General features: G+C 51.6%; 1 protein-coding gene across 1 annotated transcript; it reads right to left on the bottom strand.

Moving 5' to 3' along the window:
- Positions 1-1,652: 1,652 nt before the first annotated feature.
- CDHR1 (cadherin related family member 1) lies at positions 1,653-24,786 on the bottom strand. Its single transcript, XM_030798494.1, has 17 exons — positions 24,508-24,786; positions 23,747-23,842; positions 22,685-22,830; positions 21,497-21,547; positions 20,225-20,314; positions 19,868-19,954; positions 18,636-18,749; positions 17,408-17,551; positions 15,927-16,005; positions 14,433-14,533; positions 11,988-12,191; positions 11,484-11,636; positions 9,193-9,357; positions 8,644-8,711; positions 7,952-8,180; positions 7,012-7,269; positions 1,653-6,278 (listed from the first exon to the last, which is right to left on the bottom strand). The coding sequence occupies exons 1-17, from the start codon at positions 24,560-24,562 to the stop codon at positions 5,739-5,741; spliced, it is 2,580 nt and encodes an 859-aa protein (XP_030654354.1). The 5' UTR covers positions 24,563-24,786; the 3' UTR covers positions 1,653-5,738.
- Positions 24,787-25,674: the final 888 nt, after the last annotated feature.

Below are 25,674 nucleotides of genomic sequence, written 5' to 3'. Positions count from 1 at the left end.
CTTCTGTCACTTTCAGCAGGTTTTAACATTTTCCAAGCTTATTTCATCTTGTCCTTGCCCTCAACATTTTTTTAACTGGAGTGTTTTAAAACAAGTACAAAGCTTCACACCTGTTTACCTGTAAATGTTTTAGCTTGAGGTCTAACAGATGAAGTTTTAAAAAACATAACCACAACGTTATTATCACTCCTAAGAACAGATATTTTAAAATTATATGGACATATATATATATATATTTAGATATGCACATGTGTACAACACACACATACGTGTAATGTAGTAGATAATTTATTTATGTGGAATTTCCTATGATAAATTTTTGAAGAAAAGTGGTTGGAGCAAGAAAAGAACTTGTACTTCTCTTGGCCTCTGTGTACTTCCTTCCGTAGCATCAAGGGGGTTTGATATGGTTTGGCTATGTCCCCACCCAAATCTCACCTTCAATTGTAGTTTCCATAATCCCCACATGTCATGGGAGGGACCCAATAGGAGGTAATTGAATCATGGGGGTAGTTTCCCCCATGCCATTCTCATGATAGTAAATTCTCACAAGATTTGATGGTTTTATAAGGGGCTTCCCCCTTCACTCAGCTCTCATTCTTCTCTCTCCTGCTGCCATGTGAAGAAGGACATGTTTGCTTCCCCTTCCACCATGATTGTAACTTTCCTGAGTCCTCCCCAGTCATGCTGAACTGTGAGTCAATTAAACCTGTTTCCTCTATAAATTACCCAGTCTCAGGTATGTCTTTGTTAGCAGCATGAGAACGAACTAATACAGTGGTCTATGGATCTTGAGGGTGCCGCCGTCATGAAATAGCCTGGGCTACCATGAAGGTGAGAGTGGATGTTCAGACCTTCACACCAAGCAAAAGAAGCTTGGTGGTGCACATGAGACGGAGGGGTCAGGAGGAAGGAAGTGCTGTGGAAGAGGGGCAAGCAGTGCAGCGGGAGAGCCAGGAGCATGTTGGTGGGCAGGGCAGTATTCAGCTGCTTCTGTAAACATAGAAATTTAGGGAGAGGGAAAATGGTCTAGGGAGGATTTCTGAGAATCTGATACTTTTTAAGATGCTTGGGCTGCCCCTTGAAAAACCCTAGAGTAAAGATTCCCGTTACTCAGATTGAATAAGGCAATTTCACAGTGGGGATGCAAGAATAGACCCTGGCAGGAATGTGGTTTCTTGGGCTTAAATTTTGGTTTTCTTACTGGCTTTTTTGTACCGGGGAAGTTACTCTCTTTTCATGTACCTTAGTCTTCTCCCCTATAAAATAGAGTAATAATATTACCTTAGTTTTCTCACCTGTAAAATGGGGATAATAACAGTCCTTACCTCATAGGGTTATTCTGATAATTATACGAGGCTTTTTTTTTTTTAACATGTAAAGTTCTCAGAACAATACTTGGCACATAGTAAACCCTCAGAAAATGTCACAATAATAAATGTTACCATCATTTCACGCACCTACATCAGTTTGTGCTTTCTTTGAATGTGACTCAGCACATAGACAGGGCCATTTGGAATATCAGATCTTATTAGGACTATATATGTGTATACTTATAAATATATATATATATGTAATAAGATGATATCTAGGCTAATATCCTTCATATGTTATGTTTAATTCATGTTGAAAAGATGCTACAGTTTCAGATATAGTTGTCATGCCCTTGAGAAGTTTATTTATTTAGAGTTTAGACCATACAAGTTTAAGGCAAATGCCTTTGATTGAGGAGACATTTGTAAGCAGGGCTACTTGCTTTTAAAATGAAGACTCCCTAGCCCAGGCGATTAACAATTTAAGAGAGGAATGTTGTTCTTTTTCTTTTCTTCTTTCCTTCTATCTTGTTAGAGACATACACCTAACACCTAGAAGAGAGCCTGGCACAGATGATATACTCCAAACTTGTCACCCTAGGAATGGCTGAGTAAATTATTGAGAAATGAATAAGCAACTGAACCTCATTCAGGCCTCAAAAGGGGTACATGTGCATGATTTTATAACATCAAACCAATGTCCCCAATATCAGCCTGTTGCTACTCTGCTTTATTGATCAAATGATGGTAGCTTAAGCCATGACTGCCTAATTCTGGAAACTAGGCCCTTCAGAGAACCCCTCCCCAGGTTGTTTGTAAGTCTCCTAAGGGGTCCTCCATGTGGCACATGCCAGTCTCCCGCCTCATTCCTCATACGGCATCTTCTCCATTCTCCCTCTCCATCCCTTGGTGGCCAAGGCCCTTGAAGACTGTCAGGATGTGCCACTGCCTGTCAACAGATGCCAATACCCCTGGCAGGTGGACTGGCCTTGGATTCCCTCAACGCCTTCAGTTCCTAAAAATAGAATTGCCGAAATCCTTAGAGAAGCAGAGCATGGTGGCTCCTTCCCAGCTCTGAACACACTTTTCCAGCTGGATTCTGAGGGACAGCTGCTTGAGGACAGAGTTCCACAAGTTCTTAGGGACATCTCATTGTTCCTAACTGCCCTGGAATGTCGATGCCCGAATGCAGGCTGCCAGCTGCACAGGCCACAGATGCTGCGGCATCTGCCTTGTCCTCCATTTCCCTCTGGATCCGCTCTCTTCTCTTCTCCTAGCACGAAGTAAAAGCTTCTGGACCTACAGGTGGGTGGAAACATCCCGGAGGATGATGATGCATGGAGGGGGTCCTCTCTTTCAAGACATGGTGTTCCAGTATGTGGGCCACAGTCACGGCAAGTGTCTACTAAGCTTGTGTAAGTAGATACAAAGCCGGTGCTAGGCACTTCACATATCTTAGCTCTTTTCATCCTCTCTGCAACCATACTTTGCACCATGTGTTAATGAGGAAAGTGAGGCCCGGAGAGACTTGACCTCTTGTCCAAAGTCACAATTAATGGCAGAACCAGAATTCAGACCTAGGGCTGTCAAACTGTAAAGCACTTTGTTATTTCATGTGATTGGAAGATCTGAGCTCAGCCGCAGGAGGAAAATGACTCTGCAGAGCCCTTGGAGTCACATCCGTTTATTGTCCATGAGGCTACAGCTCCATTCCCAGGGCCAGGAATAGGCAAGCCTGCCCAGTGTGCCATTCCTGCCTCCCAGCTCTTTCCCTGGAGGCCTACCATGGTGCCAGCCTGGAGCTCTGCCTGTCCTGCTGGGACTGAGCAGGCAGCCCCTTGGCCCATCGTTCGTAACACAGGGACTTGGCTGGCCTCACCCCACTGACGGGGTCTCCTCCAGTGCTGACCACACTTGCCAGTGCCTTAAGTTTGGCTGCACCTTCCTTCACTTTCCTAGTGTGGCTCATGCTGGCTACTGGGCACTTCCCCATCCATGGCCAGTTTGCAAGATTGGCTCTGCCTTGGTTCAAGTTCCTGGGGTTGTCCAAGAGACCACCCTCGGTCCCGGATCCACTTGCAAGCCTGAGCTTCCAGCCCAGAGGTCTTTATGACCACTGTCTGAGAGACAACAGTGCTTCCCAAGATTTCATGCCCACCCTAGGCCTCCCAATTCCTGCCCTTGCCGGGCTGCACTGGTAGGGTGGGAGAATGGGCAATTAATTCTAGCTCCAGGTTCCATTCCTCTCCATGCAGCCCTGCCTGGGCTTGTCCTGTTTGGGAGAAAAGTCCAGTAGACAAGGTCTGCAAATGTCCTGCTGTTCAAGATATATGCATTGCAATTTGGACAAAATTTTTCAGCCTTCATTAGAGTCAGATCTGGGGGTCAAAGAATGGAGCCACCCGCTGAAGGAGCCAGGAGGCAAGTTAAGCTTGGCTGTGTGTCAGAAATACTGGTCTCCACAGGTCAGCAAACACAAATGAAAGCAGGGAGCAGGGGATCAGCATGTCCTTTGGGTAACAGACTTTATTTTCCATTTACAAAAGAGGTTCATTGCATGCAAGCTGTAAGGATGCTGTATTCCCTGTGGAGGGCAAGCATGATCCAGCACAGTCCTCTCCTGAAACACAGGCTGGAAAGTACTTGTTTGCTCACTCTGGGCTCCTGGATTGCTCGAGTCCACCTCTTGCTTAACGCTGTTCAAGTTGGGGACTATAGAAACCCCAGCTAAGATTCTGCACACTGGCACATCTCAGTAACACCTCCAAACACAGACTCAGAAATCAGGAAAGCCACATGTGCATACAATCTCTTTAAATAAAATCACCATTGTATTCTAGAAGCGTTGTTGGTGAGTGGAGTCAAATGCAAAGAACTGTTCTACTTTTCTCTCTCTGTGCACACACCTAGATTTCCTGATAGCAGGTTCCTTAAAGGAGGGCATAACCTATTTGTATTAACCCCAGAGGCCTTGTATGACTTCTCTCCTGGGGAAGGTTGTCACAAGCTGATGAGTTCTGCCCTGGCTAGATCAGATCCTTGCTACCAACCTGCTGTGTGGCCTCCGGCAAAGCATTCCCGTTCTTGGGAACTCATTTTCTTCATCTTGGCAAATTGGAGACCTGGAGCTCTGGTTCTCTCTGACGGTAGCTGGCCAGGACCACAGTGGGGATGGGGTGAGGGAAGAACGGAAGGAGAGGTGTGTGAGTTATGGCAGGCCATCATCCAGTGCTAGCCCCTAAGCCTAGCACAGTGTCTGCTGGGGTGCCTGGCAGAGTAGCTGTGAGGCTCCTAATACTTTCTGGAAGAGCTGCATCCAGAGAACTGGGCTGCAGAAAAATACTTTGCATTCGTGTCGCTTTGCACTTGGTTAAAGCCCCCATCACCACTATTTTCTTCAATCCTCACCCTAGACCTGCAAGTGAGGCAGACAGGGCTTACTTTCTTCATTTACAGATGAGGAAGAGGATGATCAGTGACTTTAAACAGCTTTCCCAAGGTTACGCGATGTGAGCAGAAGAGCTGGATAAAAATGGAAGTCTCCCCACATCTCAGCCCTGATATTCATCAACTGCCCTGAATTGTCTCTTCAAGGATGGCTGGTGGGGCAGCTCCTCAGAGAGTGGCCCTGATGCTCTTCTAGATGCCTTTAGGGCTGCCTCTATAGCTCCAGCTTTGACATTTTTGGGCTCAGGGCAGTCCTGGCTGGAGACATCTGCCCTCACTCTTGGCGAGGCCCATCTTCTACCTCTGTGTCCCTGGTCCCACGTGGGCATACCAGGGTCCACAGTCTCTGCCCAGACAGAATGCTCTATCTTTCCAAATGCATCCCGGCACAGTCCCTCAGTCAGTGTGTTTTCCGTGCATCTTTGCTCTCCCCTTACCTACATTTGCTTTCCTACAGCCCACGAAATTCGCTGACCTCCAGCCTGAGACAGTGCTGAGCCTCCTTTTCCTGCTCCTGCTCTCAGCTGCAGGCCTCAGGATCCAGATTCTAGTCAGTGTTGCTCCACGTGGCCAGGGCCCTGCTGCTTGACTAAGGATGATGATGAGATTCCAGTAGAACCTGAGGGACTGTGAGGTCTGGGATGGGTGAGTAGAAGACACATAGAGCTGGCTTCTCGTCAATTCCCAGCCCTGAAGAATGGAGGGCATTGTAGTAGTGCCAAGGATTTGAGTAACGGGGAAGTATTTGCCAGTTGCATCCTATAGCCCAATGTCTTGCCCAAGGCCCTGTCTAGAGCCCTGTCAGAGCGCAACTTCTTGTTGCGCCAGAAGGTGGCGGTAGAGATGAGGACAGTGGGAATTATACCATTGTACAAAACGGGTCAGTGACCTTAAGGAGCAGAGGAAGGGGAGCATAGTCCGAGCAGCAGGGTGGTGGGGGTCGGGGTGGAGGAAAGATGGGGGGTCATAGGGAACACACTAGAAGTAAGCCTTGTTGTGCACACTCTTCTTCTCAAACTTTTGCTTGAGCTCAGAGATCAGAGTTGACTGGACGGGGCTTCCCATAGTTTTGGGTTTTGGTGGGGGTTGGGTCGGCTGCGGAGTGAGAGAGCCAGAGACGGTAGGCACGGTCCACTGGGCTGCGCCAATGCTGGGCGCAACGCTGGGTGGTGGAGGGAGAGCCGGAGCTCTCGGGAGCAGGGAGCTTTCTGGGCTGTTGTTGTTGCAGTTCTCATTGGGAGGTTTCTCTTTGAGCATGAACTTGGTAGAGGCTTTGGCGCTCTTGGACTTGAGCCACTCAATGCGGATGGTGCGGGGCGCAGGGCTGGGCCGCTTGCGGAGCACCCGCCGCACTGGCAGGACCTTGTTAGACTTCTTGTTGCGCCAGAAGGTGGCGGTGGAGATGAGGACAGTGATGGCCACTACGGTGGCCATGGTGCCGGCCAGCACACCCACGGCCTTCATGGGGTTGTCCTTGGTTTGTATCAGGAAGGCAGCCATGGGGCTCCGGGAGAGGGTCTGAAAGAGAAAGCCACTGTCTGCACTCAGCTGTTCCCACCTGATCCCTGGAGTACAGAGTAGGCGTGTGCTTCCTTAAGCCTAATGGTTTTTAAACTTTCTGGAGTCAGGAGTCCCTTTGAGGATCTGATAGGCACTATGGGCTTTTGTCCAGGAAAATGCACACAGAGAGAACATGATGCATGCAGCTCTCCAGAAAAATGCACGCAGACCCAGCATGGTGCAGACCACTCTCTAGTACAATATGCTCAGACAGAACGCAATGCGAACAACCTCTTTTGGATTCAGAACTCCTGCTTTAGCTGGAGTCTGTCCTTGAGATTGTAGGAGATCACTTGCCTTTGATTGTGGCAAGTGGGGGAGGGGGTCCATCTGCCCAGATGTATCAGGAATCTCTTAAGTGACTACTTTTCTGCCAGACACTGAGCTGAGAGCTACACATAATGATTTCACTCTGCTTTTCAACACCCGTGTGAAGGAGACATCCTTATCTCCATCTTACAGGAAAGGTAACAGAGGCTAGCAAAGCCCAAAGTCACACCATTAATAAGTATTGAACCAGAAACTCAACCCGCTTCCAAAGCCTGTGTGTTTGATGGCACAGGCTGCCTTTGATAACATTGAGTGTCTTTTGGAGGAAGCCTGGAGATGGTCCTTCTCGCTCTGCCCACGTTGCAGAGAGGTCTGAGCTGGCCTGCTGACCCCTTTTTCCTGACCATGGCTTTGTACTCACCTCAGCATCTGTGATGTCAATCTTGAGTAAGGCTGTGGTGCTGAAGGATGGGGAGCCCCGGTCCTTGGCCTGCACCTCTAGGGACCATAGGCAGTCCCTTCCAGGTGTGATGTTGTGCAGGGCATCCAGGGAGCGGATGGAATTCTTGAGCCAGATCTCCCCCGTGTGGGAATTGATGTCGAACACGTTGGCGGGCTCTGCATAGGTGATGGAATAGTCCACCAGGTTGTTGGGTTCCTCTGCATCCTCGTCTATGGCCTGTGCACAGGGAGAGACAGACAGAGCTGGGCTTTGGGGACCATCCTTGTGTACACTGGCTAAATCAGCACGTCATATGGGGCTTGCTGGGTTGATGGGAAATGGTCCTGATCCTGTTTTAAGAGGATTGAGTTGGGAAAGGAATAGAACGCATGCCCTCCTATAAGCCAGGGTCTACGTAGGCCTTACACATGGGCTACCCGGTTCTATTCTCAGAACAAGTCTAGGAAGCAAATATTGGTGAATCCATATTACAGATGCAGAAACGAAAGCTTAGATGCAAAGTGGCTTTCCCATGGATGCAGAGGTATAAGAAAGGGAGTCAGGATTCAAAGTCAAGTCTGCTGGGTTTCAGAGTTCATCCTTTTTGCCACATCGGCAAAATGACAAAGTGCAGTGAGAAAACCACTCTTTCGAAAGCAGGCAGACCAGCTATGTGAAGGCAAGCCAATCACTTAACCCACCTGGCCTGTTTTTTTCATTTGTTGAATAGCAATGTCTTCTTTCTCAGAGTTTAATTCTCTGTTGAGGTGGGGATGGGGATACACAAAATGTCTTAAAGTCCTTTGTCCATGGTGGGAAGCCAAAAAATTTTATCTTCAATGAAATTCTTATGCCCCAGTATCTCTTGCAGCTGCTGGACCCAGGCTTTTAGGGGAGCTCAGCTGCCTCCAAAACTCACCTCAATTTTCACTGGGGTCCCTAGCACCATCGTCTTCTTCTGAATGCTCTTTCCAAACTGAGGGGGGTGGTCATTGACATCCAGCAGTGTGATAAACACCTCAGCTACGCTGTACTTGCCCTCCATGTCCTCTGCCTTCACATAGAAGTTGTACCTGGCAGTGGCCTCAGCGTCCAGGCTAGCCCAGGGCTGGGTGTAGATAAGCCCAGTGGATGGGTGGATCAGGAAGCTGCCAGGCAGAGCGCATAGGCATGGGTGTGCACGCATACACACATATGTGCATACACACATATGCCTGCAATAATGAGCTGCCTCCTGAAGCAGCAGTGAGGTGTCATGCAGCTCCTCCAAAGTGTCCCACCTGCTCTTTCCTATCCTTGCAGTCTAAGTGAGGTAGATCCACACGTGGACTCACCCATCTGTCACTATCCAGCTTAACAACTCCAGTTATAGTCTTTCTCTCTTCCTATGGCCTGCCCCCTCCCCAGCCAGCCCTGCTTGCCTGGCTCCTGAGGTCCTGGGCCCTGAACTTCCTCACCCTCTGCCTCAGCTTTCCACTGCCTCTCTCCACTCCTCTTCACCCAGGCTCCTGTCCCTCCCAGGCCCCTCCTGCCTCTGCCACAGACCTCCTCCACCCTCAGCCTTCCAATCCCCTTGCCCAAGGCCCTGTCCTGGATTCTGGATCTACTTACAGGTCTGCCCCAGTCCCATAGATGGAATATTTCACTTCGCCCCAGGGTCCTGTGTCTGGATCCACAGCCTGGAAGAGAAAGAGCCCTGGGTGGCACGTGCCTCTTTGTCACGGTATGTTGGCAGCTCCCATGCTCTGAGGGGTGCTTTCAACCACAAAGCAAGGGGATTTGGGGTTTGCCCAACTGGGGAGAAATTGGTGGAGAGACCTGCCCGGGATCCCTAGTTTTCCTCCAAGAAGTTTTAAGTATTGAAACAGCCAAGAGATTTAGATCTGGAAAACATTCATCCCTCCTTTATAAATGAGGAAGAGGAGATGGGTCCCGTGCCCTGTGATTGTTGTTTACACATATATCCTCATTACAGTCCTGTGAGGTGTTGTAATACTCATCATATGGATGAAGACACTGAGGCTAAGAGAGGGCAAGTAGCTTTTCCAAGGACAGCTAATGAGTGTGGGCTCTGCCACTCAAACTGCAATGACCTTCCAGATTTGTCTGGCTTCACAAGGCCTCCTATCCCACCCAGTCCCTGGGCCATCCCCAACCCACTGTGACAGCCACCACACTGGAGCCCCCTGGGGCGTTCTCAGGAATCCTGGCAACGTAGTAGAGGGAGTCGAACTTGGGGACATTGTCATTGGTGTCCAGGAGCTGGATCACAACATCCGCTGTGGAACTGAACTTCTCCGGGGTGTTCACTTCAACAGCCAGGAGCTGGGAAGGGGGGAAAATGGGGACTTGTCTGGGTGGGCACTCACCCTGCGGAGAGCCTTCCCACCTCATCTCCCCAGGACTGATCTGGCATCCATCTGCCATGTCTCCCAATCTTCCTCGCAGCTGCCAACCAGCTATTCCTGTAAGTGTCACCTCTAGAGCCTGGCATCTTCCCCTACCCCATCAATTGGCTTGTAATGCCAGCTTTCTTATCATTTCCATCTGTATTGGGGTCAGTTTGTTTTGTTCCACTGAGCTGCATATCCTTTCCAGTTCCAATTGTCTTAACTATTCTTATAAGTTTATTAGCCCATATAAAAACCAGTTTAATTTTGTCAAGCCTTGTTGCCACCTGTCCAAAGGACATTCTAGGGAAGAGTTAATTGGGGGTATTAAATTCTTTTTTTAAAAAAATAAAAACAAACAAACAAAAAAATGGGTCAGGCGCAGTGGCTCACGCCTGTAGTCCTAACACTCTGGGAGGCCAAGGCGGGTGGATCACCTGAGGTCGGGAGTTCGAGACCAGCCTGGCCAATATGGTGAAACCCTGTCTCTACTAAAAATACAAAAATTAGCCGGGTGTGATGGTGTGTGTCTGTAATCCCAGCTACTCAGGAGGCTGAGGCATGAGAATCACTTGAATCTGGGAGGTGGAGTTTGCAGTGAGCCAATATTGCACCACCACACTCCAACCTGGGGGAAAGAGTGAGACTCTTATCTCAAAACAAACAAACGAACAAAACCAAAAAACAAACAAAAAAAAACCAAAACCAAAACCAAAACCAAAAAACAAAAAAATGAGTCCTGGCTCTATTGCCCAGGCTGGAGTGCAGTGGTACTATCTCAGCTCACTGCAACCTCTGCCTCCCAGGCTCAAACCATCCTCCCATCTCAGTCTTCCAAGTAGATGAGACTACAGGCGTGCACCACAATGCCTGGCTAATTTTTGTAGTTTTTGTAAAGATGGGCTTTTGCCATGTTGCCCAGGCTGATCTCAAACTCTTGGGCTCAAGTGATCTGTCCCCCTCGGCCTCCCAAAGTGCTGGGATTACAGGCGTGAGCTACCACGCCCAACCAAATTCTTTATTAACTTAAGGAGAGTTTGAACTTTTTAAACAAGGTATGCCTTTACATCTCTTTCTTTATGCCTTTTTGTAAAATTTAGCATTTTTCGTCATTTGCATGATGCATATTTCTTAAGGTAATTCCTACAAATTTTATGTGTTAGTTGTTATTGTAAAAGATAATTTTTATCCCATATTTTCTTATTATTTTTTGTATGTAGGAAAACTACTGGATTTTGTGCATTAACTTTGTAATCAGCCATGTTGGCAATTTTGCTGAGTTTCTAACAGTTTTTTTTTCTTTGTCTTTTCTGTCAGATTCTCTAAGCAAACAATCATCACCTGCAAATAATGACTGTCTTTTCTCCTCCTTTCTAAAGTTTGAACTTCTTATTTCCTTTCCTTATCCAGGAACAATGTTATTTCAGGTATTGTATTAAATAATAGTGGTGATAACAGGCATCCATGCTTTGTTCCCAATTTCATGGATTGCTTTTATAATAGTATTTTACTTTTAAGCATGATGCAGGCTATAGGACAGTATGTGTATATGTGTATAATTATAAATAAGATAATTTTAATAATGTCAATGAAGTATTTACTTTTCCTATTAACATATTATGTATGTTCATATATAATATGCATTTCATAATACATTTATGATGTTACATAATTACTAATGATATCACAGAAGTATTTTTTTCCTCTTCAGCTAAGATTGTTATCAGAAGAGATGACAAGTGTCAAGGCATGTGATAAAACATCTATCTTGATAATAAAATAGTTTATTCAATCTATTAACATGGCAAATTATATTGGTAGTTTTCCTTTGATCCCACACCACCACCTGCATTCCTGGGGCTGGTTGTGGTGTGGAAGCCAGGAAGCTCAGTGAGGCTGGATCTGTGAGCAATCTGCAGGAGTGGCAGAGGGTTGGAGAAGAAAAGAGTAGAGCCAGGAAGGGCAGAGAGTGACAAGAGACCCCTCAGGAATGAATCAAGATGCTGGTATGAATTCCTGGGACCCTCCTATTCAGGGCAGTGAACTCAGGGCACCACCGACCTTGAAGGTTAATACTTTGGACTTTTCAAAGTCAATGGCAGCTGAGTTCTCCACAATGATCGTGACTTGGGCTTCATTCAGGACTGTCTGTGGAACCACTCGGAAGATGCCCCTGGGTCCCACCAGCTGCAAGTTGAATTTGGCATTGGCTCCCTAGAGAATTTGGAGAGTGGAAACAAGGAAGATGAATGATAATAGAAATTCATATTCATACTATATAGAAGTCTTCACATGCCCTTAACCCTGGGAGATATTATTAAGAGAGTTTCTGCATCTGACTTTTCCTTCTGAATGGACCGTGAGTGCCTTTAGGCTAAGCAGATAGTCTTTGATTGGTTACTCTCCCTCCTCTCCCCCTTGGTTACAACTTCTTGTTTCATTCATTTTGTGGCCCACCTGGCCCAGGCTACATACGCAGAGCAGGTTGATGCAGACCCAGTTAGCTTTGAGACCTCGGCCCCATACCGTTTGTGAGAAGGCAGAGTGGAGGGCAGGACCACACACCTGGTCGGAGTCATTGACGGTGATCTTGAGGCCCCGCAGGATCTCTCCCTGGGGTGGGTGCTCATTCATGGACAGCTCAAACCTGTTTTGGGGTCCACTCTCTCCATAGAACGTTGGCGGGTGGTTGTTGAGGTCCACAATCCTGATGGTGACTGGGACAGTGGCCTGGGCAGCTGGGCTCCCAGCAGGGCTCATTTCGGTCACCTGGGATGGGGACAAGTGGCTATGGCTGTGTGGCAGGTGGACCCTTCAGATGGTCCAGCTCCTACCTCCCCTGTAGAATGTATAATCCCCTCCGTTTGAGTGTGTCCTGGCTTAGCAACTTGGTTCTAACTGATAATATATGGCAAAGATGGCAAGCTATCACTTCATGATTACGTGACAAGAGACTGTAACATCTGTCTTGTGAACTCTCTCTCTTGCTGATTTTGATGAAGCAGGCAGCTACAGTTGACAGAGACTAATGGTGACCTCTAGCCAACAGCCAGCAAGGAGCTGAACCTCTTAGTCCAACAGCCCACAGAGAACTGAGTCTTGCCAATAATTGGGTGGGCATGGAAACCAATCCTTTCCCAGTCAAGCCTGCAGATGAGACCCCAGTCCTGGCTGACAATCTGATTGCAACCATGTGAGGGACCTGGAGACCAAAGACCCAGCCAAGCTAAGCCTGGAGTCCCAAACTGCAGAAACTATGAGATATGAATGTGTATTGTTTTAAGCCACTAAGTTTGGGATAATTAGTTATGCAGCTGATAACTAATGCAGCCTACAAAGCCAGGGCAAAGAGCCCATAGGCACCTTGTGAACCATGTGGCAGATATCCTACGAACCTCTTCAAGACCACCTTTCCCTTGTTCTGTAAGCATGCTCTGGTCTTATGTATCCTAAAATAACCCTACCTGGACTCCGCTCCTTCACACTTTCACTGCTGTCCCTCTTGATTCTCACCCCACCCCTCATTCAGATACTTCACCCTGACTTCCACACTGTATCTGGCACTGCTACTCTTTCTCCTTCCCAAGTGCTCTATTCCCGTGGCAATGTGACTCTGCTCTCTCCGTCTTCTCCTCAACCTCTCTGATCCCTCCTGGGTTTCCTTTACCTGCCCCTCTCCTCTTCCTCACTCTCAGCCTCTTCACACAGCTCCCGCAGCTGTGCTTGGTCAATTGTCCTCTCTCTTCTTCTTCCTCTGGGTGCCTTTATTCCCTCCCATGCCTTCCACAGCTACCTGTAGGTTGATTCTCTCCCACAATTCCCAACCTGTATGCCCAAGTTTCGATGTTTGAACTTGCATGTCCCTCAAGCCTTCAAATGCATCCTTCCTCACCTACTTCACTTGCCTGCTGTTCTGTACTCTTGATGGCACGGGACCACCTGGGCTTCATCTATCCCTCTCCCATCCCTTTCCCTCAAGATCAGCCAATTTCCTCATTCTGTGCAATCTGCCTCATGCATACTTTTCAATTTGTCCCTTTCTTCCATCCCACCTACCCTCAGCCCCACAGGCTCTCTTCCTCTGTTACTTTGGCCGATGGCTCTACCTCTCATCTAGTTCCCTCTGAACCCAAGTTGAGACCAGAGTTCTCAAATTCTGGCTGGGACTGGTACCAGAATTACCTGGGTGCTTATATTATGCAGATTCCTGGGTTTGCCCCAAACACTGAGTTCCTATGCCCGGGAGTGGATCCTGAAAATCTTGGTTGGCCCAACTCTCCAAATTTGGGAACTCCACTGGTCTGGTGAGCAGCCAGGTGAACTTTCCAAGTGGCTGTAATCCTGCTGAAAACCTTCCAATGGCTCCTTATTGCTCTGGGGTAGGACCAGCTACATAATTTGCAGGCCCAGCGAAAAATAAAAATATGGGATCCCTTGGTGAAATTATTAAGAATTCCAAGACAGCAGACAGCGAGCATTAAGTTTAGTGTGGGATCCTCCTAAGTATAGTCCTTGTGTGACTTCACAGGTCACATGCCCAGCTCTAGCGACAGATCCATACCTCCCATTCAGGACCTTTGCTCCTCTGGCCCCAGCCTGGGAGTCCACCTTTCCTCCTTCTCCAGGCTGCCCATCTTTCTCTGCTCTGGCCTCACCTGACTCCTTGTTTTTCCCCCAGTATATCAGTTCTCTCCTCTCCAGCCTGGGCTTGCTGCACTTTCCTGGCTTGGAATGCTTTCACTCCACCCCCACCCACCCAATGCCCACCTCTGGCAGCATGCACCTGCAGGATCCCACCCATACTCAGGCATTGCTGCTTCAGTCGCACCTCCTCTTGCCTTTCTGTGACTCCCTGTTTGTGAGTTCATGTCTGGCACTGGTGCTCTTTAGAACAACATCTAGCCCCTTCCCCAGACTATGGACCCCAGGAAAGAGGGCCTGGGTCTCATCACCTTTATAGCCTTCCAGGGCCAAAGGTGGGCAGGGAAGACAAAGCTAGAGGGAGGGTACCTGTACATGCAGCTCATACACCTCTCTCTGGAGCTGGGCCGGGCTCTGAGTGATGGAGATGGCTCCAGATGTCTCGTTAATTTCAAAGGCTCCATCGCTCCCTGTCAGAGAGATGCACCCTGAAGTTCTGCACAGGACCACAGGGAGGCACAGGGGAGTCGTGCCGCAGGCTCCTCCTGCATTGCCTAAGGAAGCCTTCATAGAATGGAATCCCGTCATCTGTGTCTTGTCAACATGGAAACAGTCTCAGAGGGGCTAAGTAACTTGTCTAAGGCTACACAGTTACTGCAGATCTGGGACTTGAACTCACTTCTGTCCAGCTCCCACGTTCCATATTGTGTCCCTTTTCTTATGCATAATACTATATGTGCATGTGTGCATGTGTGTGTGTGTGTGTGTGTGTAGAAAAGAGAAAAGAAGCAGGAGGACATACAGTGAGAGAGGGACATGGAAGGGGAGGGGGGAAAGAAGGGACAGGAGGGAGGGAATAAAGAGAGGAGAGGGAGGGTGTGGAGTGGATCCTGAAAATCTTGGTTGGCCCAACTCTCCAAATTTGGGAACCCCATTGGTCTGGTGAGCAGCCAGGTGAACTTTCCAAGTAGCTGTAATCCTGCTGAAAACCTTCTAATGGCTTCTTATTGCTCTTGGGTAGGACCAGCTACCTAATTTGCAGGCCCAGCGAAAAATAAAAATATTGGATCCCTTGGTGGGTGCAGGCAGGAGATGGGGTGGGTGCTCAGGGACTGGGCAAAGGTTTGCAGTGGTGATGGGAGGGAAGGCAGCTGAGGTCCTGTGAGGCTGGGGAAAGGAGGCTGGCAGCCCACATGTGAGCTGCTGGAAAGTGAGTATGCACAGGCATGTCCTAGAGAAAGGCTGGGGCATATAGACATGCACACGTCTGGCACCAGGCACCAGATTTGATGCCTGGCCTAGCCTAGGGACAGCTCATGTGGCTCAGTTGCTGCCCAGCTGTGCAAAGAGCACAGACTGTGGAGCTAGCAGGCTCAGGTTCAAATACAATGATGGAAACTTGGGATACCTACTTAGCTTCTCTGAACTTCAGTTTTCTTGTCCATATATAGGGCTAGCACTAGGGAGATGCCATATCACCACTGCATTTGATTCATTTAATTCAGCTATATGCTGTGGGATAACAATGAAAAAGAATGAGGAAAATACATAGCCACCTAAAAAGTGTGAGAAATGTTGCCATGCATTCCCATCAAGGAGCAAATACCCAGGGGGAGGGGAGCATGGGTTAGCACCTCTGTGTTGCTCTCAGCGCCCCTGCCACATGCCCTCTTGGCTGTTGGATATCATGACAGGCAGGGGCCGAAGCACACAACCCAGAGACTTGCTTGTCTTGGGCACAGCCCTTCCTCTCCATACATCTTGTACTCCTGGTGAGGGAGATGGGATCTAGAGAGGTTGGGGAACCTTGCTGTGGTCACCTAGAGAGTCAAAGCTGCAGCCCCTAAAGCTGCTCAGACTCACCATTCACAAGGCTGTAGAGAATTCGATTGGGTTTGCCCCGATCTCCATCCATGGCGACCACCTTCAGTACCTCCGAGCCCTGGGGGAAACAGGAGCAGCCGCTGCCTGATGGGCAATATGGGGGCCCTCCCCTCCCCAAACAATGTCCCCATGATGAAAAGGAGGTGCTACCCCCACTCAGGAAAGGGTCAGGCCTCTATGTGGCCGTGGAGCATAGCCCTGCTCTCCTCTGCAGGGGGCTCGAAGCATCCACTGGCCTCCAGGGCTGGGGGGATAGCCTGAGCCCTTGCTTCTTCCTCGCTGGTAGGAGTCAGTACCTGGGCTGCCCAGGGATTCTCAGGCCTCTTGCACCACCTTCTGGCCCACACACCACACTCAGCCCTTGCCTCTACTGCTCCCTACTCTCTAGCCTTACTTTCACTGCCCTCTCCATCTTTTGCTTTCATCCCATCCCAGAAGTGCATGAAGGGAGAGGTGGGAGAGAGGCCAGGCCTCAAATGCGAGGTCCCAGAATTAAGATTTTATCCTGTGGGCCTTTGGTGCTGCTGGAAGGGTTTGGGGGTAGGGCTGCCCCAACTGTATAAGTCTTGCTTGACTTCTGCCTGTCGTCCTCTCTTAAGCCCCCCTACACAGTCCCTTCTCTCTGGTCCACTCCAGGCTACTTCTTAACCCAGCCCAGGTGCTGCCTCCTCCCTTGGAGCCTACCCTCAGCCCTGTCCTTCAGCACCACCTCCTCCCCTTAGCTCCTCAGTGGGATGGCCTGGGCCTACCCTGGCCCACACTGCAGCCCCCATCCAGAGCAGTCCAGCATCTCTCTCCCTCACTCTGAGCCCGTCTCCACCACTGGGTCCTCAAAAAGTGTTTCTTTTTGCTTTATAAAGTCAATAATAGGCAGGGCGTGGTGGCTGACGCCTGTAATCTCAGCACTTTCGGAGGCCAAGGTGGGTGGATCACCTGAGGTCAGGAGTTCCAGAGCAGCCTGGCCAACATGGTGAAACCCCGTCTCTACTAAAAATGCAAAAAATTAGCTGGGCATGGTGGTGTGCGCCTGTAGTCCCAACTACTCAGGAGGCTGAGGCAGGAGAATTGCTTGAATCCAGGAGGTAGAGGTTGCAGTGAGGCCAGATTGCACCATTGCACTCCAGCCTGGGGACAGAGCAAGACTCCGTTTCCAAAAAAAAAAGTCAAGAATAATCAGACAAATGCAAATTGAGAAAGCAATTCAATTGCACAGAGTTCTTAAGCTGTGGCCTAGCGAGGCCTGGCTCCAGCCTGGTCTCTGCCCACGGGGAGCTCATGGTCTAGTTGGGGGCAAAAGGGCCAGTTCATGGTCTGAGGCTGAGTGAGTCCAGAGCTGGCCTCTGTGTGAGGAGGGCAACCGGGGCCAGCCCAGCCATCTCCAGCAGGGGGTCCCTAAAATCACAAGTGTCAGGGCAGGAGGCATTTGGAGGGGACGCTGGCTGAGGGGGACAGCCACCCACCGGAAGGGTGTCCTCGTACACGTAGCCGTAGTAGGGTGTGCCCACGAAGACAGGGGCCATGTCCTGAACATCCTCCACATTGACCGTGACCGTGGTGGTGGCTGAGAACACCACATCAGCCCCATGAAGCCTCCCACCTCCATCCTGCGGAAGAATCGGGGGCCACAGAAGGAGAGTGAAGACAAGTTGGGATGTGGAATTGGACAGAATCTGTGAGAACCTGGCTTCTGCCCCGTTATGGCTGTGAGGCCAGCTGTGCTCTCCAAGTTTCTGTTGCTCCTGTGTCACCCGGAGATAATTCTCCTCTCACAGGGGTGTTGGGAATGTTAAAGTGCCACCATTCCTTTGCAAGTGGGGTTAGTTCTCTCTCCAGAGAAATCATATCAGATGAGTGGCAGGAGATGGGGCATTCAGAGCTAAATTCCCCCTCCCAGCCAGAAACCAAGCCTCAAGCACCTCCTGAGGATCTACTCCGCGCTTGGCCTGTGCTGAGTGTCAGGGACCCACAACAGCAGGGCTTGGGCCCCGCACCGAGCATCGTAATGGAGATGTGCACCCAGCCCAGCCCGCGCAGCTGTGGGGAGGCGAGGCTGACTCGGGCCTCCTGGTAGAGGCTGCAGTGGGATGGCCTGTAAGCCAGGCTGTGACCAGCAGGGGCTTGCCTGCAAAACAAAGTGCTGGGCCTAGAGGGACTGCTGGGGTTTTGCGCTGTTTGTGGGGGAAGAAGCTTTGGTGGGCACCTGCTGGCTTCCAATGTTTCCCACACCACACACTTCAGAAATAGGAGGTTGAGCTTCATATTTGAGCTTCGTATTAGTTGAGCTTCAGGGATGGGCAGACGAGGAAACTGAGGCTCAGAAGGGGTGATTGGGCACACAGAGAGGAGGAGGTGGGTGAGCAAGCCTGGCCAGCGAGAGGGAGGTGCCTGGAGGCCATGCTGTTGAGGATCTGAGGGGGACGCCATTCTCTTGACCATCCCACCTAGTCTTACCTAGGGGATCCTGGCCCATTAGTTTCGAGGAGGCATATGCCCTCCCGCAGCCCACAGACCCCAGCCTCCCTGGAGAATATGTCCAGGCAGGAAAGATTCCAAGCAGCTGCTCCCTATTTCCCCATGCTCATCATGTCTCCTGCTCTCCAAACTGCCCCCACTCCCCTGTAGAACCTAATTGGGTTCCAACCCAAAGGCTGAGGAGAGACTGGATGCTCCCCTGTCCTGCTGTGTTACCTTGGCAACCACGGTGATGTAGTGGGTCCGGGACCTCTCGTAGTCCAGAGTGGCCCCAGCCTGGAGGCGCAGCACACCGCTGTGGCGGTCCAGGGCAAATGGGGAGTGCAGGTTCTGTAAGAATTAGGGGCCGGCTGGACCTCAGCAAGAATGCAGGCCAGACCCAGGAATGCCCGCTCTGCTTTCTGAAGGGGGTCCTCACCACCCCTTGTCACAGGGCCTCAGGGCTGAGGTTCCTGCTTCAGAACACTCAGCTTTTCTGGTCCCAGGTTCTCCTTCATAGGACTTGGGACGTTCCCTCCCACACCCTCAGTCAAAAACACAACGTTCCCTTTTGGGCCTTTGTTTTTCCTCCTGCTCAGCTGGAAAACAAATTTTCTTGGACTCAGCTTTGGGCTAAGCCCTGGCCTGGAGGGTCCAGCAGGTGGCAATGTCTGCAGAGTGATCTAACCTGGAGGGAGCCAGGGGTTAAAAACCACAGTGAAGGAGAGACACGTTGGGACCTTCAAACCCTACACCAAGCAAGTGACTGCGGGCCAGTCCGAGGCAGCGTGGCATCGGGGGAGAAAGCGTGCAGCCTGAAGGAGGCAGGCAGGGAGCACCGGCCTCTGGTGGGGTCCCTGGGGGCCCTTCTGGCTGGGTAGTGTCAGGCGCTTGTGCCAGGTGCTATTACTGGGGACTTTACAGGAATGTAGTCTTCACAACAATGCAACAAGGATGTGTTTTTATCACTCCCATGTGATACATGAAGAAATTGAGCTGGGAAAGTTAGATAACACCCTGAAGGTCACTCGAGTGGTGAGGGGTGGGGTCTCTCCAGCACCCGTGCAGTCCAGGGGACTTCTGGGCCTGTGTCGTTAGGGGCATCAGAGCTCTGCTTCTTCTCAGTGTTGTCTCTTCTGCTCTTTTTTCTATTGACCTTTCTGGGCCTACACGGGGTTCTCCACCCATGTGGCAGCCCCTGGGGAAAGGGCTGGGGATGTGGAGGGCTGAGGGTCCTGGGGACGTGGGAAGAGGGAGGGGACAGGCTGACTTAGAGGACGCCAGGATGAGCCCATCAGGGGAAGAAGGCTTCTGTCCCTCTCACATCCCCTCCTGCCCATCCCACCCCTTCAAGTACTCCTCGGGAATCGTAGAGGCACCAACCTAAGGGCCTGGGCAATGGAGTTAGGGGCCATCTAGGTGTCCCCTCTGGCCCAGCCCCAGGTTAGGTCCTGTATGTCCCGCCTTACCTGCAGGAAGTAGGTGACACTCCCTCCAGAGCCCGTGTCCCTGTCCACCGCATGAACCTTAAAGATGATGCTCCCAGCAGGTATGTCCTGAGGGGGTCACAGCCACAGGGGAGGGTCAGAGACAGTGACAGCATTCTCAGGGGGACAGAGGCATAGGGGCATGCAGCAGTGGGGTCGGGGAGTGAAGTGTCAAAAAGGGTGAACAATTGAGGATAAAATGGGTGAGCATCCAGTGGGGGCTGGGCTCAGAGAGGGTGCAGGAAAAAGGGAAAGGGAAATTGGAGCAAAAAGACGTGGTGAGGGGTAGAGTATGGGCCTGGGTGGGACAATCAGCCCCTCTAGCGGCTCCTCACTCACCTCGGGAACCAGGACAACATAAGGCTCCTGGATGAACCTGGGCGCCTCGTCATTGGCATCGGTCACCAGGATCACGACTTTTTCGGCCACCTGAGAAGGGGCAGAGGGGTCAAGAGCCAGTGCAATGAGACCTTCTGAGGGATGAATGGATAGTGACCTCTATCACTCCAAGGTACACGTCTCTGCCCATCCCTCCTCTCTCTCTCCCTCTCTTCCTTCTTTTATTCATTAATGCAATAAACATTAAGCTGCCTCTTAGTGCCAAACATTGTGTTTCATCCTGGAGGCAGAAGACAGTCTGATGGTGTGTTATTTTGCAGTGGTCATGGTGGCTTGGATATCAGGGCAAAGATCAGCATATTAAAAAACACTTTATGATCTCCTAAAGGTGATAGCAGCAGTATGCCAGGCACTGAGGGTGGGGCCCCTGCACTGCACCAGCGCACACACATGGCCTGTGTAAATGCATCCGATGGGGTTGAGAGTTCCTGGGCTGTGGTGGTGGAGAGCAGGTGGGCTTCTTAGAGGAGTGAGAATTAATCCATGAGGCAGGTTTGCCAGAAGGAAAGAGTGTGCCAGGAAGAAGGGGTTGCATGTGCAAAGGCAAAGAGGAGTGAAATGCATGGTAGCTGAGGATGGAAGTAGATTTATGGCTAGATTGTGGCCTGGATGGGGTGGATGTGAGAGAAAAGGCAGTGAGGCAGATGGTGCCCAACGAGGAGTCCTGGAACACAAGACAGAAGCTTAGTTTTCATCCTGCCAGTGGCGGAAGCCAGATGTTAGTGCCTTCTGAGCCTCAGAGTGGGCAGATCTGACTCTGTTCCATAGTGACAACTTCAGAGGCAATTGAGGTCGGGGAGCCTGGAGGCCAGTAGGCCCCTGGGGTTTGTTGAGTTATCCAGGGAGCACTGATGATCGCTGAGAGAAAGTGGTTGCTGTGGGGTGTTCAGCTCAGGTGACTGAGCAGGAGGCCAAGACCTGGGTGGGGGAGGCAGATGGGGAGGGCAAGTTTGAGGAGATGCTGTGGAATGTGGGTTAGACCCATTAGAAGCTCAGCTCAGAGAGCCTGATCTCTCCATTCCTTCTTTTCCTTCCTTCCCCCTAGCCTTGCTGCAGCCCTCTCCTGTGGGCACTTTGGGCAGGTCTTGCTGGGCCCCGGCTTAAACTTGCAGAAAAGCCCTCATGAAGACTTGGGGAGGAATCGTGCCAGCCTCACCCTTCTCAGGCCCAAATACTGCAGGCTGCCAGGGACTGTCTTGGGCGTGCACTCACCAGATTCAGGCCATCAGAAATGCTGATAATGGCTTCAATCTCATCTTCCCTCTGTGAAGCACAGGGACTGAGTGAGCGTCCAGGAGTCTGACACGCCATAGGACCCCCGTGGCTGGGTGGAGCTCTCCCTGCCCCACGCACCCATCAGAGGAGGCCAGGGCATGCCAATGGATCCCTGGAGCAGGGTGAGTGGTGGCGACAGCATTCCTGGCAGAGTAGAAAGCTGCCTCTCCCCATGCTTGAGACCTTATTTTGGGACTTTTGTGTCTGGGGTTCTTATAAACTCAGAGACCCAGAGGCTCTGTTGAGGCTCCAACAGAAAATACTCTCCTGCCACAGTGAGGCAAGATGTCGACCTTAGTGTGCTCAAGGTCCCATAAAGACTTTTCCTCTTTCTTTTCCCTTTTCTCCCCTTCTCTCTCCACACCTCTCCACATTCCAGGGCTCTGCAGAGGTTCATATCCATGGTGTCTCAGTGCTCCCAGGATATGGTGAGACCTCAGTGGGGTGGGGTATCGGATGTTGCCAGATCCCGCGGGTGCCAGGAAGTGGGGTACTGGCAGCACAGTCAGGCTCCACCGCTGTGTCCCCACAGCAGTCCCTGAGACCTCCCTTTCCTTTCTCTACCCTGTCCTGCAACTAGTGGAAGCTGTCACCAGAGCTGGCAGCATCCCCACAGCTGAGGTCCAGTTAGCCACACACCAGGCTGCTGTGCGGTCTGAAAAAGCCCATGCCCTGTCGCCTGCAAGTTCTCAAATGTGTACAGTGGAGGAGCCCTGCCAAACTCAGACTCACTCCCAACCACCCTTTCCAGCCTTGACCTGCTCTGAGTTCCTGTGCCTTTCCCAGGACAGGCTTGAAAAATCACGTTGTGAGGTTTCTTTCAGAAACCTCAAAGTGCAAACGGATTTATTTTTAATGGAACATGCTTAAAAGATTAGCAGGGCTGGCAGGTGCTCATTAAAGGAGCCCACTCTTTGCTCTGTGTGAACGAGGAGTATGAAAGTGAAGCCCACTCTGCTGATGGGAAGTGGCCCAGAGATTTCACAGAGTGGATGTGCCTGGGGTGTGCCCCCTCATCCCCTACTCTGCGGAGAGGTTCTAACCAATGTGCTCTAGGGGAACTTCAGCCCACTGAGGCCTGTCTACAGGCAGTGGCCCCGCAGCACTCCCCACACCTCCTCGTACCTCTCTGTCCAGCTCTTCAACCAAGGTGATGTTTCCAAAAGTGGGGTCAACAGAAAAGACGCTTCTAGTGCTGGGGTCAAAGCTGATGTGGTAGGAGATGGGGTCTCCTTCAGGGTCTGTCCCATTCAGGGTGTATACGTGAGAGCCTGGAAGGAAAAACAGTGGAGAGACATAGAATCTGAGACCCAACTTTTCCTAAAAGTGGCAGCTGCTCAGGACCAACGATTCAGCTGTTTATAAAGTGACTATTCAACTCAGTGCCAAAGGTACTGCCCTGAACTTTGTGCTCATTGCTGGCCTCACCCCTGCTGGCTGCTTCCCTCTTTGTACGTTTATTCTTCACAGCGGGTGGATGTGATGATCAGCCACTTTCCAGATTGTAATCTATAACATGGGTTACAGAGCAGGTGCAGGTCTGCTGTGCCTAACGGTAGTGCCTATGTTCTGCTCAGCCTGGTAATAACTCCTCTCTCAGGATCCAAGATTGAGGGGCTCCTCGGTACAGGGAAGGGGAAATGGGAGCAGCCATTAAGGCAGGAGGGGTAACCCACAGTGCACCACTGTCCCCGATGCCTGGACCTGGTTCTGCAGGGATTTCTGAGCGAGGTGCCTGCTTTGCTCTGCTCTCCCTTTTCCCCGGGTTCCCAATGCCCACAAAGTGAGGGAGAGGGAGTGTGAAATCTCCCTTTTCTCCTCCCCTCTCTCTGCATATCTCAGCAAGCTGGATGTTCTTAGGCCGTTTTAAAGCCTAGAGACCTGGGGCTCAGGGAAGTAAATACATTTGTTCAAGGTCACACAGCCATAAGGGGCCGCTGTAGCTGCCTGCCTGGCGGGGTGACCCTGCCTGTGGGCAGGAGCACTGGTCTCCAGGACTGGCCAGACTTAAGTCGCCATGGCAGCAATGACCTTCTTTCCTGCCATTGCCCAGGGGAATTCGGGAAGCAAATAAGGAGCCCCCGGGCCCGTGCAGCAACTTGGGTTGGTGCCTGGGGCACTTTGTGTTCTAAGCCTGCCTGCACCCCTCAGGGAGACCTATCGGCAGCCGGTGCCAGGGCTACTCACCTACAGGGGTGTCCTCTGGGAGGCTGAACAGAGCCATGTTTCCATTGGTGCTGCCGACCCCGTTGTCGAAGAAGTGGGGCGCGAAGTTGGCCTGAGCTGGGAAAAGAACACAGAACAGACGGACACCCAGACAACGGACACCCAGACACCAGGAGAGAGCTTCGCACCAGCGCGGTCCCGCGTCAGGCCCAGCTACTGGGCAGGAGGGCGCTCTGCCTCCCGAACCCAAGTGCACCGAGGTACCCCCCTGGGGCGCCGCCCAGAGGATGCCCCTGACCCCCACTCCACCCCCGGTGGGCTCGGGCTTGTCAGGGACACGTAGCATGTGGGCGCTTAGAACCCAAGTAGCAATTCAACCCCTCCTTCATCAATGGGCAGATTGCACCCGCGCTCAGAGTGCCCCAGCCAAGGTCACGCCGCGAGTCGGGGCACTATCCCCTGCCCCACGCAGCATCGGAGCTGCCACCAAGCCTACAGCTCTGCTTCCCAGCAAGCGGAGAGCAGCGGGGGTCCGGACGCCAAACCCTGGGGCTCTAGGATGCCAGCTCTGGAGAAGCGCCCCAGAGCTCCCCACTACTCCGCTACCCCACTCCCCACTACCGAATGGGCCAGGAAGATGGAAGGACTTCTCCGCTCCCGTCCACCAGCCTGAGTCCCACTCTGGAAGTGGTCCAGGGCCATGCCCCTGTGGCCACCTGGGTGACGCCGGCGCCCACCTCCCTCGCCATCCACGCGGCCAGCGCGGCCCAGCGGCCACTCACCCAGGCAGAGGCGCAGCAGCCCCAGGGCCAGGGCGGCCCACCGGCCGCGCCTCATGTCTCCGCCGGCGCGGAGTGTCGCCTGCCGCCGCCGAGACCTGGCGCAGGGGCACGGAGCATGCCCTGGGCCCGCGGGGAGGGCAGAGACAACAATGGGGGTAGCTGCGACTGCAGCCGCGGCGGGAGGGGGCACGGGGCGGGAGCGGCGGGTGGCGTGAGGGCGCTAAGAGGATGACACGGCTCGGATCTGCTCCTGCGGGCCGCCTGACGAGACCAATTAGCGGCGCAGAGCGGAGTGACAGGCTCCCAGCAGCGGGCGGGGGCAGGAGGGTGTGACAAGAGGACTCCCCGCTCACCACGCCCCCTTTGCTGGCGGCCCCGGGTCCTGGACAGGACACCGTGGGGGACAGGAGTGTCTTTCCCCCAGGTTGTCCTGAGGCTTTCCCAGGGTACCTAAGTCCTGGTGGGGCTTGGGCTTCGCAGAAGTTTTCTTTTCTCATCAACTTCCTCTGTGACTTTCAGGGGCTTAGCCGTCTTCTCTGAGCTAAACATTCCAGAAGAAAAGTTAGTGGAGCGGCCGGGAGGGCCTTGCCTTAGCAGTCTAAGCAGGTTCTATGAGCCGCGTGAGACCAAAGGCAAAGAGAAAGAGTAATGGATGGGCAGCAGATGGTAAGGGGTTATCAGGACCCCCTCTTTGTGATCTCAGCCCATTCCTGCCCTGTTCCCCAGGCTGGACCACCTCTCCCAAAGTGTCTGATCTGTGTGGTGGGCAGCAGGGAGGACCCTCAGGTCTCCACCAGGGTGAGAGGCAGTTCTGCTCCCCATCCCCAGTCAGTGCCCAGTCTGGGACAATGAAGGGGCAGCTGACCCACTCTTCAAACCTTCCAGGGAAGAGTGAAGGGCCTGAAGGCAGAGTTAAGCCCCATCTTAGGACAGACTTGCACAGAGCTGCCCAACATAGATCTGAACTGCCCGAGAGGCATGAGATCTCATCCCTAGAGGGTATTACACAAAGCAAGGCACTGCTATTGGGGTTCTGGATGCTGATAACTTGAAGACACAGGTAACCCCAGGAACCTTTTTGGCTGCTGGTAAAGCTCCCGGGGCTTCCTCGTTCTCCTGCTCTGACACTGGAGGGTGCTTGGAAATGCAGCCTGTTTTCCTTCTCCT

This window comes from Nomascus leucogenys, chromosome 18 (genome assembly GCF_006542625.1).
Source record: "Nomascus leucogenys isolate Asia chromosome 18, Asia_NLE_v1, whole genome shotgun sequence".
Lineage (NCBI taxonomy): Eukaryota > Metazoa > Chordata > Mammalia > Primates > Hylobatidae > Nomascus > Nomascus leucogenys.
This window is presented reverse-complemented; position numbering and strand designations above follow the sequence as displayed.

Excerpts from the sequence above, each read along its gene's own strand:
- CDHR1 (XM_030798494.1), bottom strand. The coding sequence starts at position 24,562 with ATGAGGCGCGGCCGGTGGGCCGCCCTGGCCCTGGGGCTGCTGCGCCTC. Across the intron at positions 21,548-22,684 it reads TTGAAGAGCTGGACAGAGAG|AGGGAAGATGAGATTGAAGC; the intron begins GTACGAGGAGGT and ends TGTGCTTCACAG. Across the intron at positions 18,750-19,867 it reads GTGTCACCTACTTCCTGCAG|AACCTGCACTCCCCATTTGC; the intron begins GTAAGGCGGGAC and ends TAATTCTTACAG.